This window comes from Monomorium pharaonis, chromosome 4 (assembly GCF_013373865.1).
Source record: "Monomorium pharaonis isolate MP-MQ-018 chromosome 4, ASM1337386v2, whole genome shotgun sequence".
In the NCBI taxonomy this organism is placed as follows: domain Eukaryota; kingdom Metazoa; phylum Arthropoda; class Insecta; order Hymenoptera; family Formicidae; genus Monomorium; species Monomorium pharaonis.
In genome coordinates, this window is record NC_050470.1 from 28,930,232 (window position 1) to 28,943,207 (window position 12,976).

Here is a 12,976-nt window from a genome sequence, read left to right on the forward strand (position 1 = left end):
ACGTTTTCCTCCTTTTAATTAATCCGTAAACATGCGCCCGGTGGAAAATGCAGTAAATCGCTGGTGGGCGCGTCGGGAATCTTATCCCGACGACCGACGCGTGACGTTACGGGCGCCTAATGACGATCGTCGTACGACGATTCAATCGTCGTGCTTGCGATCTCACGCGTCGCTCGAATTTTCGCAGCGCGTACGTCAAAACGCGAAGGAAGAGACAATCAGTCACGTCGTGTGTGCGTGACGTAATAAACGCGGGACGATCCACGCGCGCCCGTGGAATTCCTCCCCCGCGATTACTCCCGAAATCACGGCGCATTCCACGTGGTGTGCTTCCACGTGGCCTCGACGAATCAACGACGGTGAAACGCGCCGCGGATGGCTAACCTGTGAATTCGGCTCCGGATGAGGGAGCTCGGCAGGTTTCTCGATTTTGCGAAAAAAATAAAAGAAGGAAATAGAAAAATCTCTGTGTTATCGACTCACATTTCATGCGTTGCGGTGCGTGCTGTTTCCTTCGGGGCATCTGCGTCCTTCGGGAGTGCTCGATTATCCGTGCGACCTCCAGTTCTTCTCCTCTCTTCGTCCACGACCTCGCGATCTCGTCGTTGGTCGTCGAAAAATCGAGCGGTCCAAGACGGCGGTGGCTCCAACCAAGACAGAGAGAGAGAGAGAGAGAGAGATATCCTTCCCCTCCCCGCGGGGGAACAATGTCACCAACCTGGGACGAGTCTTCTGCGTCCTCTTCCGTTCTCAACGCACTCGCGGTCGCCGGCACCGGCCCGACACGTGGTCCCAGGACGATCTCACTACCTCATCGTGGTCGCCGACGACGGGACGCTCGTCGTCGTCGGTAACGCGATCCCCGCGGTCGCCGTCATTCTACGGAGGTTTCGCACGTGCACCCGACTCTACGCGTGGACGCGTTCACCGGTCGCGAGGGGGGTGTGGGGCCAGGGCCAGGAGGCCAGGTCGAACGCTCGGAGCGTGGCCGGGAGCGAGAAAAAATGAAGCGCGCGAAAGTTCCGTCACTCCGTCGCCATTTTGGAGCCGACCGACATATCGACGGCTGGATCGATTGATCGATTACTCCCTTCCCCCGACTATCGTCACTACATTCTCCGCCACTTGGAAACGCGGTGATGATTGGCGAACGCGCGGAACCGGACCGGGAATCTGTACTCGTACACCAACCAACTCCTGGTTCACCACTCTTCTCTGCAAGCAATCATCATCAGTGTCACTCGTCACTCTATCCCGATCGGTCGTCGCGTATTCACACTGTTTCTCACGCGACGCACGTCGTTTCGGACGACCGCTATCGGGATCGAGGAAGATCCGACGAAGGTAGAATGTGGAGAGGGAGGGGGTGTGGAAGGTAGGAGAATTCCGATAATCGCGCGATAATCTCTCTACGATGCGCACGACGCCCCGCGTACGTAAGGACCAGAAAAACAAAGCGGAAACAAAGAGATAATCGGATAGTCGGCAATGAAACAAGCGAGAGAGTACACGTGTATTAGATAAAGAGGTTGAAAACACGGCAACAGAGAGCGGAACGAATAAAGAGAGAGAAGGAGAAAGAGAGTGACGCGCGAAAGAGCGAGAGAGAGAGAGAGAGAGAGTGAACCGGAACGCGGTAGACGGAAAAGAAGCGGGGAGGAGGCGGAGGTTAGAGGCTACCGTCGTTCGTGGATCGCGAAATCGAGCGGGCGGCGGTCCAGCGCTGACTGACTACGGACTGGCGTCGCGGCGGCAGGCCGCGTGGTGGGGGGGACTCCAGGAGTAGTAGTTGTAGTAGTAGCAGCGGCAGCGGCGGCGGCGGCAGTCCTCTTTCCCTCCTCCAACGCCCAACGTTCTCGTTTTCCTCGCTCTTCCTTGCTGCCTCCGCTACTCCGCTGGTCCCCCTCACACACTCGCGAGCGCGCGCGCGCTCGCGCGCGCCATCTCTCGACCTCTCCTTCCCGCCTCTCTTCTCACCGTCGCCCACCTCGTCTCTTTCTCTCCGCCGCGTTCGCGTTCGCGTCCGCGTCCGCGGCCCGCGAACCGGGTGATCCGCGAGGAGGCCGGGAAAGGGACACGCGAGTGTAGGTGCGCGCGTGTGTACGTACCGAGTGAATGAGCGAGAGACTCGTGGGAGGGGGGAGGAGAAGGCGTGCGTCTTGTCGTCGTTGTCGTCTCTCCTCGATTCACCCATAACCTACGCGCGCGTCGCGACGGTCTCGCCGCGCCAGCGAGACGGCGCAAAGGCCAGCCACTCTCGTCCGCGAATGCACGCTCGACGCTGCCCGCTGCAACGTGGCCGCGACGCGACGTGGCGAGCCCGCGCGTCCCGCCGACGCTCCGCGCGTCGCGGCCGATTCCGATGCGATTTTCCCCCCTCGTTTTCCCCGCTCACGCGCGACCTGTCGCCCGCGCCGCGAGACTTTTCGGAGTTTCGGACGAGAGCTGCGCGAGACACTGAACGAAAAAAAGGAGCCAAATGCATCGCGAGGGCCCCCCAGCTCCTAGATCTATGGGATTGCCGAGCACGCTCGCGCGCACGGGGAGGTCGGAAAAGGAGGCGGGGTCCGGGACTATGTTGCTCCACGAGGGAGGTGCGCGAGGTGGGAAGAGGAAGAAAGAAGACGCGTCGCGGCTGTAGCCGTGGTGGTTCCGAGTCCGGCCGATGAGAGGCGCTGCTGCACGATTGACTACGGCACTACGGCGACGCGGAGTCACACCTAGGAGTTTCTCGAGATTTTCACGTGAAAAACCGTGTAGGAGTCTACCGCTGGTCGAGGTGAGTACACGAACGGCATTGTTAGTTAGGGAATTAAGTGGGCAATTCGCGGGCAGGCCGAGAGGCAAGGCTGTCGAGCGTGGTACTGAATATTCCGAGATCTAACCTCAAAACGCACAGTAATTGTAGAAAGCGATAAAATTTATTAGATCTAAAGATTCTGTGCGTGCTGGATGCTATTTTCATGGTAGATAAGTAATAACATTTATATCTGTTCCAAAATATGTTGTGCTTCATAAATACATCTGTAGAATGTAGAACAAGTTAACGTTAATTTAATTCAATATTGTTGAAAGTTTGATATTGATGGATATCGTTTAATAATGAATTAAATATTAATTTAAAAATACGTGTCTTAGTAAATGCAAAACATTTGAAAACAGAGCTGAGTTAAAATTTAATTGTATTATCTATAGCTGAGTTTTGCTGAATGCTTTTTTTATTAAAATTTGCTTCTATTTTACAATGTATCCCACGTAGCACACATCTTTCAGAAAGATATCTTCTGTCAAACGTCTTTCAGAAAGCTTTTTGAGAGATGTGCTGTATGGAATTATATTTATAAATAATTTTTAATATGCTGGACTTAAAAAATTGCGTTTGCATAAATATAAAAAGTTAGTAAACGTGTAACGATGTTAAACATTTTTTTAATAATTGAAAAATTATTTCTTTTCTCTTTTCTGTTTCCTCAAATATAATAATATATTTTCTAATATAGTACAATTTTTCGATATTTACGTCTTACTTGGAATCGCTAAAGTTTTCACAATTTACTTTCCGTTAGCAGCTAATACTTTCAGGAACGGTGTTGTATAATTTGCAAGAGTATCGTATTTTATAATTTTAATATATTTATTCACGACTATCACTCAATAAACCATTTAAATATAACATATAAATGTTATATTTAAATTGTTGTACATCACATTGATATGTTATTATATAAAAATCCATTACTTGAAAAAGAAATAGAATGCAATGCATATGTTTTATGCAACACATTGTCTTAATGGGGAATTTCTTGAGAATCTTTACTCTTCATTTCTAAACAACTCTTTTGTTTTATCACTTCCTTGACTCGGTGATTCGTCCAATTCTTCTTGAATTTCTCTCAACGACAAAGTCTCCAAAAATATTATTTTTAAAAAATTCAGTGATCCATACTGTTTCGATTTGAGAGGTCGTTTTGGCGGGCACCGATGGAGGCGCTGGCAACACTGGCGGCGTTGCGGGGTGAACCGTACCAACTGGCGGACAGTCTCCGCCTACCAGGCGGAGTCCGCATGATCTATAGCGTCATAGAACACCCTTGCCGTCGTGGTAGGAATCGAACGGCGACGCCCACAGTGCGGAACGTGCGCGCTGCACCCCCGCCGCTGCCACCGCCGCCACCAAGGACCGAGGATGTTTATGCTCCTGCCGCCGTGTCTCTATCTAGTCGTGGTCCTGGCGCTGCGCTGTTTCTTTCCTGTCGTCGTCGTCGTCATCGTCGTCGTCGTCGTCGTCGTCGTCGTCGTTGTCGTTGACGCCACTACTGCTATCGTCGGCATACGCTCCCCCCGGCTTATCCCTCGCTCCTTCCATCCGGCACGCGTTCATTACCGCTAAACATTCCTGTCAATTAAAAGTGCACCGACGCCCAATTTACCGGCAGTCGTCTGTCGTTTCGGCGAGTTTGCTCTGCGAATCGGATATTAACGAGGCTAGCCGGCGGTTTTTTCTTTTTTTTTTTTCATCCTTTTTGTTTCCTGCCGTACTTCCTGCTGGATTCGCGCGAGGGTATAGCCGTACTTATGGGCTTTTCGTTAGCGCGCATGCAGATGCACCTTGGTTTATGATTATGGCGTCTGGCTCTCATTTTCACGGGGGCAGAAACGTTTCAAAGGGAGACAGCATTTTTCCGTAATGCAATGCTAGTTTTTTTTTCTTTGAAGCACGTATCGATGAATATGTCGACAGGATAGGTATAATACAAACATTTTGCAATAAAAATATAGATGACATGGATAATTTTCAGCCATTATTTGTAATTTTAATCATAGCTTGACAATTATAATTATTTTTATTATAAAGAATTATTTTTTATCATATATATGATCTAACTATTCCTCAATTAAAAATAAAAAATTAGTTATGTATATAAAGATTTATAATTAACATGTTTCTTAGTAAATACAATTATTTTGTCGTAAATAAAAAAGAAAAATATTATATAATGAAGTTATTATGTACGATTATTTACGTATTTATATTAGGTAATAATTTTACGAGATTTATTACTTTTTTTACTGATTTTGAATGACTGCTAAATATTAAATATGTTAGTCTTAACGGAGTTATCTAATATCCACACTTTTATTTGAATTTAGTAAAAATAGGAGATTGTCTGAACGAAAAGACATCTATTCTTATATAAAATTTAATTAATTTTGGACTTTTATTTACGTAATTGCGTATATTAATTTTGAGACTTATGTTTTAATTAGATTTGTTAATGTCTAAGTTTTTCAATATTTTGTATCATTAAAGATTTGCATCTTGATGACTTTTACGAAATTATGACAAAAGATTAGATATTGTAAGGAGCACATTTTTTATTTGGACAATAATCGCATCGTTTTCATGGAAAAGTCGAAAAGATTGCGCCCTTTTTTGCGCGCATCAAGACAATTCGATGCCAACAACGTTCACGAAATCGTTTATTATATACATGATTTTGGATAATGGCTGCAATCTGAATTCGTTTGTTCTTTCTAGAAACCGTATTCCGTCTATATGTTGAATTTAATCAAATATTTGCCAAAATTTACGAGAAAAACGAAGCCACTATTTAGAGATCATAAATGCACATGGACAAATACAAAAAAATTTCACTTGTTTACTCCCGAGAATTTTCTAAATGGTAGCTCAACGTGATCAATATATTAAGTAATAAATAATCGAGTTAAACTGTCCGTTACATATTATATAGCATATTTTTAAAATTTGTAATGTCTAACATTTAAATTAAATAATTTAGTTAAATTTTTAACTTAAAAAAAATCCCTTAGGAAAAACAATTTTAATTTATTTTAAAAATCTTAAACTTTTAACCTTGCTAACTTTGTTTGTGCCATTGACAAAAATCTGAAACAAGCACGATTCCCATTAGTTTGGTTTTTAATATGGAAGGGCAGTTTATAAAACGCACCGTAAAAGTATCGCGAGCATACGTGAATCGCTGTTCTTATGTGAGCGTTGCAATGTAAGATTCATTCGCAATACCGCATTCGCGATATTTGGCTGAAAGAGGTGAAAGGCTAGCTCGAGTGTGCCGACAACAACGTCCGCTTGCCGAAGAAAGTACGTATCTCGCAGTCACCTTAGATTCATGAAATAAATTCCTCAATAAATCATTAACTTGTATGTTTGACGGTTCTCATAACTTCACGATAACTTTCCTCTGTGCGAAAGGTTCCGTCCAGGCTAATATTTCTTCCGACCGTCTTACCAACGGTAAACTTTATCCAACCAGTGCAACTCGGAGCATTGTACACGGTCAGTACGGGTCGGAAAACGATATGACCGTGTTCCCCAAGGAAAACAGCTAATGTCACGATTATGCGTTTCATTTCTTTTTAAATATTGCTGCCGCGTGTCCCCTTAAAAACAGAATTTCTCATGTATTTAATTATCGATGATAAGGACTTGAAACGCGTATAGAATCTCTACGAACAGATAATTTTTAAGTTAAACGGGATATTCTGTAGCCCAATTTAAACCCGGAGGAAATTTCTCCAGATATATAGGCAATTTTCCAACAACGAGAAAATAAACCAACTTTTTCTCGCGCTTTTCTACAACACCGTGACGAGCGGCGAGAAAACGCGCGCATCATCTTGTGTGTGTATATGCCCGACGCAATAGACGCGTCTGCGTCTCCCGCCGTTGACTGCGGGGGTTCCTTTTACGACCGCTGCCGATGTCGGTAGACGCACCCGGAGGCACTAAACTTGCGAATATTTCGAAAGGCGAGCCCGTTATGCAATGACAATATGGGTCAGCACATAAGTCCGTCGCGCGCGTAGATTCACGTTTGCGCCGCCCGTACGTATGTGTGTACGCGCGCGTGTCTACTTGCCGGTCTACAGCGAGACCCCCGCGGGGCCGAAATAAGTGCACCTCGTAAAATAAAGTCCCCACCCAGAGCTGTCCGCTGTACACGCGACGGTAGCGCCGATCTTACAGTGTCGCGACAATCCTCCTGAATCTTCGTCGTCGGTCCCCGCGCGCGTCGCAATCCGCGTGGGCGCGCGCGCGCGCGTGTGTTTGCCGTCAGTCCGAGCTGTCAGTCTGTCAGATAGCGATGGGAAGATATCAATAATCCCGATGTAACGCCGCCGGTGCGATACCTGGCGTTCGGTTTCATTATTTACTGACGGAAACTTTTATATATTCTATCTAGTCAATCTTGCTCTTTTGTAATCCTTTGCTCGAGATTTGTGCGAATCGTCGGGTGCTTTTACTATTTTCACATACTGATAGAAAAATGTAGTTGTATTTGTAACTGTAATTGCATAGTAAAATAATTATAGTTAGAAATAACGTTTTTTTTTTAGTAATTATTGCTATAATATCAGTATTAATAACCGTATACTTAAAGTGATGCCGATTATGAAAAAATTGTACACATACTGGTTATTATTACTAATATTATAGTAATAATTATTATAAAAATGACATTCCTGACTGTAATTATTTTACTACACAATTATAGTCGCAAATATCATACTTTTCTATCTGTGCACTGGATTATTTCATTCAAATTATACCGGAAACATTTTCAGAGACGTAGAGAAGTAATAGAAAGGCAAGACATCGATGCAATAATTACGAAAATGATATTTGTTAATATTTAATTTCCAATTTATATTTCCTTTTATATATAAATAATTATACATATAATATATATATATATATATATAAATTAAACTTAAAGAGAGTAAGAAATTTTTAGTAGCAGCGGGAATGTGAGAGAAAGTCAGGGGAACAAGATTGCACGCGCGCAAACGGCATCTGCATCGCTTATTGCGATATTTATGTCGACGCTACGGAACTTTTTTTTTTATATTCGGCACGTCCGACAAATTCCTCTGATTTGTTTGAAAAATCCTAACGCGGCGGCGCAATAAGAATCGCCCGGCGAACAGCGAACTGACGTTTGCGTGGGCGACGGGGATCCCCCGCTTGTATGCGTGCGCGATTGTGTCTGTTATACGCGTGATCGCGGATAACGCCGCACGACGTATACGTGCGCGCACGGCACGCTTGAAAATAGATCTACTATCGACATTTCGCTTCTCGCGGCCATAAATTCGGCTGAAAAAATCGCGTATACGAAATAGTTTACAGACGTCGATTGCCGTCCGGCTAAATACTCCGCGTTTTTGTTGCCGAATCGAATTGCAACTCTCCCGCGCGAGAGTTACAGGCGTTTACATTTAATTTTTTTCTTTATCGCGCCTCCAGTTTCCTCCTCTCTCCTCTCGCTTCTTCTCATTGTCGTATTTCTTTTCGATTTTTTATCAGAAGAGAAGACGCGTATATTTTGAGAGATGATAGAGAAATTCGTTAGAATCGCGTTACTCACCGAAGATGCAATTTTCGGACCAGCGCGCAAATTTGGCAAAGGGGGTAAAGGACGAGAGGACGACTTCTTCTTCTTCTTCTGTGCGGCGACGTGTCGTGCGAAGAAAGCGTCATGATTCCTCTCTCTTTCCTTTCGCTCCATCTTCTTCTCTATTCCACCAAATTCCTCCTTTTCCCCGAGACCTCCATGAATTATCCCGCACTCGTTTCTCGAGCGTCGAAAGGAAAGTCGGTAAGCGAGAAGGGCGAGGTAGAATAGAAAGGTTCGTCGGGTTCGAGCGAAAGGGAAGGGGAAGAGGGGGGGCAGGCAGCAGCGAGAGATGGGACGGGATGGGAGGTCGCATTTCCAACAAAGTAACCTTCGCGTAGTCTCAAAAATAGCCGGAGCGATCGAGCCGGCGATTAGAATACCTTCGGGTACTGGATGAGAAGATTGACTGACCGGAGGCGGCCTGTTTGAAAATAATTGCCACGATGTTTCGACGTGGAGAAGTCGCAGATGAACCCCCCACGGTCCGCGTTCGTTACGACTCGTCGTTTTTTTTTTTTCCTTTTTTTAGATCGCTGATAGAGCTCGTCTATCGCGTAACTTTTAACGATAACTACGAGACCTCCATATGAATTACATTCAGTCATGTGCGTCAGAAAGGCAATTAGATATTAATATACGTCCCGAGGGGCATTGATATCAAACACAGGAGAAAAGATGAACTATAAAGTTTACTACAAGACACTCACTGTCTCGATCTAATGAAAAATTGAGATAGATATTTCAATGTACTGGCCGCATTGATTATTCAAAATTGAATAGCTAGAAATGATTACATAAAGAAGAGCGTGTACGATTAGTACAGTGTCAAAAGATTATATATAACTACTTTTCGAAATAAATAATTAGCACGATTACGTATTACATTTGCTTCAAGTACTATTACAATTTTGTGGGAAGTAAAATTAATTACTGCTGTTTAATCAAAGATATTACACTTTATCTTCATAAACTTTCTAGGGATATTATCTTTGAAAAACAAAAATTTTGATTAATAAGGAATTTTTCTATTTAAAGAATGCAATTTCGCTCAATTTCTCATGATGTGTAAACAAAATTTCTATCTGTAGTCCCTTAGTGAATCTAAAGGAATCCAAAGAGTATCAAGAGCATTAGTCTCGGATTTTTATAATTACTTATCATTTCGCATATTTTATTCTTATGTTTCATTACGTTTCAGTCTGCGCAATGACATTTTTGTCCGTATTAAAAAGTTACGGTTGCAGCGCGGACTCTATCCGCACTCGTACACGCGACATGGTACAATTTTTCATAGTGGTGCGAGCGATAATATTGTGAACTTGGCGAGTGTAAAGTACCAGAAACGCAAGCGGACTGTTGGTGTGGATGGAAGACGTTAATTTATCTCCCCACTTTTGTAAGGAACGTTATCGCACTGTAATTCGTTCATGCACGTCGACATTCTCTTAACGCAATTAATCCTGCTACTTGTGCAAGGGGAACACTTCGATATCAAAGAAAAATTAATTTCACACCACTTAATTATGATAGTGAGGTGGCAATTTAAGTGAGCTATAAGAATTAATTTACGCAGTAAAAGTAACACTGATGCGTATATTTAATTACTGCGTGTTATTAATTTTTCTATTTTTTTAGTTCTAACAACTTCTTACAATACACTTTACATGTAAAACTAAATTTTATCTATTTAATTCTTGGGATTTAAATAAACTCTCTTCTCTGTTTTTAAAAATAATTTCTTAAATCTGTAATGAGAAATATAATGAGAGATATTATATTTATTGTACGTGTAGACACTAGTAGTATATATTTCTTAATTGGATACATACTGATTTTTTTCTCTTTCTCTCTCTCTTTCTTTTTCGAATAGTTGAAATAGTCTTTTTCTTTCTGTGCCATTATAAATAAACGTTACGCGTTTGTTAGATGGAAATAAAAGTTTTACGACTCGATCGAGAGGTCGTTTCTGAATTGCGAGGGTGGTCCAGATCGCGCGCTCCATTTTTTTCACGGGGGTTGCGGACGGGCAATCTAGTCACTATTACTTTGTGACATTGATTACAGTCACTAGATTGTCCATTATAACTGTAGCTATTTTTAACCAACGCGCACATACGAAACTTGACATAGTGTTATTGCTTTGAGATAATAACTACGAAAACATATTATATATTTATATACAATTGAATATCGAAATAAATATAATTTAATATATTTTTTATGAATATATCTCACTTTTTGAAAATAAATTAAAACGTCATTTATACACACATATCTATAATATTTGGAATATCTAGCAAGAAAAAATAAATTATATGTATGAAAATTTACTTCTTTTAGCTGTAAAAAATTTCTATTACTGCTTATTTAAATGTTTCGATTATAATAAATTTATCTTTCGAATTTATCATATAATGCTTATATGTATACATGTATATATAAAATGTTAATCTTATTATTGATTGTCTTACGTCTCTCTCTTTTTTGTTTAATCGCATGTACGAAATAAAATAGACAACTTTTTCCATCGAAACTATGGATCTCTCGAAAACACACGCATTTCAGAAAATGCTTGTTTCGTACGGCTCTTTTCTTTCAGCCGTTATGAATAATCGTACACTTTACGAGAAAGTTCTTGCCACGCAAGAAGTTTGTTCCGCAAAGTTACTGACCGCCTAACATCCTTTTAACTTAGAATCTGGTGTCCTTCGGGTAATCACATTAAATCTGTCAGCGGAAGTCGCATTCCTTGCTACGCGCTGCCGAATCGAACGTCTTTAAATAATGTCCTTAAAGGGGCAAATGTCTCCACGTAAGAGAAGACCTCTTTTCACCCTCGAGCTACAAAACACATCCTCCCATTTAGATCCCAAGCGACGTAGATCTAGACGACCGAGATCTCGTCCCGATTGGTCAAACTCGAAAACATTTGGACTGAATTCGAAGCTTCTTCGGTATCCGAATAGAGAGGATCCCGATGGAGACAGCAGGTCAGACGTTGAGTGCTAGCCTAGCATACAGCGCCAGCATTCGTAGAAGGTTCGTTGCAGGGTGCGCGGCGGCTACCGGGAGGTGATAAAGGGGGAAGGGGGTGGTAGTTGTCGGCAGTACGCCGAAGGAAGAGACGGAGGAGTGACGAGAGAAAGAGTGAGAGAGAGAGAGAGAGAAAGAGTGAGTGAGTGAGTGAAAGAGAAGCCGAGGTCCGTCGGTATCGATCGGGCGTCTGCGGTAGATTGACACGTGTCATGGCCGCCTCTCTCTCGGTGCCGGAGAGAACGAAAGGAAAGCAGCGGGCGGGAAAAGGACGGCGGTGGCCGTGAGAAGCTGCGGAATAAGGGTGAGGAAGCGAGAAGGAGCGTCGACGGCGGCGGCATAGCGGCGGGTGGCGCGCGGCGCGGCGTCGAAGGAGGAGGACGACGCGAGGGCCGTCGAGGGGGTGGCTGGCCGGACGGGAACGGCGGGCGGTGAAGGAGGAAGGGCGGGGGAGGGGGTCGAGGGAAAAGGACATTAAGGTGCGTAATAGCCAGCGGGGCGAGCGCGCACCGCCGCGGCATCGATTAGACAGAGGCTCCCTCATCCCATTGCTAGAATGCAGCCCACTCTCTTCTCTTCCTCCGCCACCTTCAACCACCCCCCGTCCGCCTTCACCGACGCAGGGGTCCCCACGACCACCTACCCTCTACCTACTCCGTCGAACTGGAGAGCCCCCGAGTACGTGCTCTACATACACACTCGCGCGCTTATGTCAGTTCCTGTCCTGCTGCCGGCGCTGCCACTGCTGCTGCCGCCACCGCCGCCACCGTTGCGAGGAGGAGAAAGAGAAAGAGACAGGGAGAGAGAAAGAGAGACACGGCATCGGAGAGCGAGAGCGGTGGACCTGGAGAGAAAAAGAGACAGCGGCTACGGCGAAGGGTGGCCGAAGCCACCTCTCTACCTATCCCGTGGCACCTACACACGCGCGTCGGGGACACCAACGTCTAACGTCGTTATAAACATTAACGGAGCGGCTCAATATTCCCCGGACCTTGCATCCCCCTGCGTCTACCTCCGGTCCATCTCCCTTCTCGGGCAAGCAGGCCCCTTCCTCCCTCTCCCCCTCCCTCACCCCCCCCTGTCTACCGGACGCTCGCATACGGCGAGCTCACCTTGCTACGGTTTCCGGGTCCTCTGTTGACCCTACGTAGGGTCACCTAGTTGGTATGCCTCGGACGGCCGAAGTCGAAAGGGTGTACTCGCCACTTCTTAGCGAACGTACGAAACATTGAATGGTACTTGCGGCGTAACCAGCTCTCGGACAGCTCTACCCGTTCGCCCGATAACAAGTTCGCTTTTGTGGGCCTTTGTCCAAGATCGCTTCTTTTTCAGCACCGCGGCTGGAAACAAACTCAGAAATTTACATTTATACTCTTTATCTTATACTGTTATCGCTTACGTGAGACATATGCCCAAGTTTTACAAAGATTATTAATGAAAAATTGTGTTATCACTTTATATAAAATTAAATCGGCACAACTGTGTTGACATCAATGACTTTT

General features: G+C 44.5%; 2 protein-coding genes across 7 annotated transcripts in view; one reads left to right on the top strand and one right to left on the bottom strand.

Annotated features, from left to right (window-relative positions):
- LOC105836853 (protein tiptop) overlaps positions 1 to 2,198 on the bottom strand; it is a 158,666-nt gene extending 156,468 nt beyond the window's left edge. Inside the window, exons 1-2 of one of the 4 annotated variants that reach the window (XM_036286193.1) lie at positions 2,109 to 2,198; positions 484 to 1,215 (exon numbers count right to left, since the gene is read on the bottom strand). Coding sequence is in view for 1 of the 4 variants with exons in the window: in XM_036286194.1 (XP_036142087.1) it covers positions 484 to 523 (40 nt within the window). In the remaining 3 variants the exon portion in view is untranslated. The other 3 variants (XM_036286192.1, XM_036286194.1, XM_036286191.1) reach the window with 3 other exon arrangements.
- Positions 2,199 to 2,664: 466 nt separating this feature from the next.
- LOC105835475 (zinc finger protein 808) overlaps positions 2,665 to 12,976 on the top strand; it is an 86,831-nt gene continuing 76,519 nt past the window's right edge. For all 3 annotated transcript variants that reach the window (XR_004963071.1, XR_001138981.3, XM_028189130.2), the window contains exon 1: positions 2,665 to 2,779. The gene's annotated coding sequence lies outside the window, so the exon portion shown is untranslated. The remainder of the gene's footprint in view (positions 2,780 to 12,976) is intronic.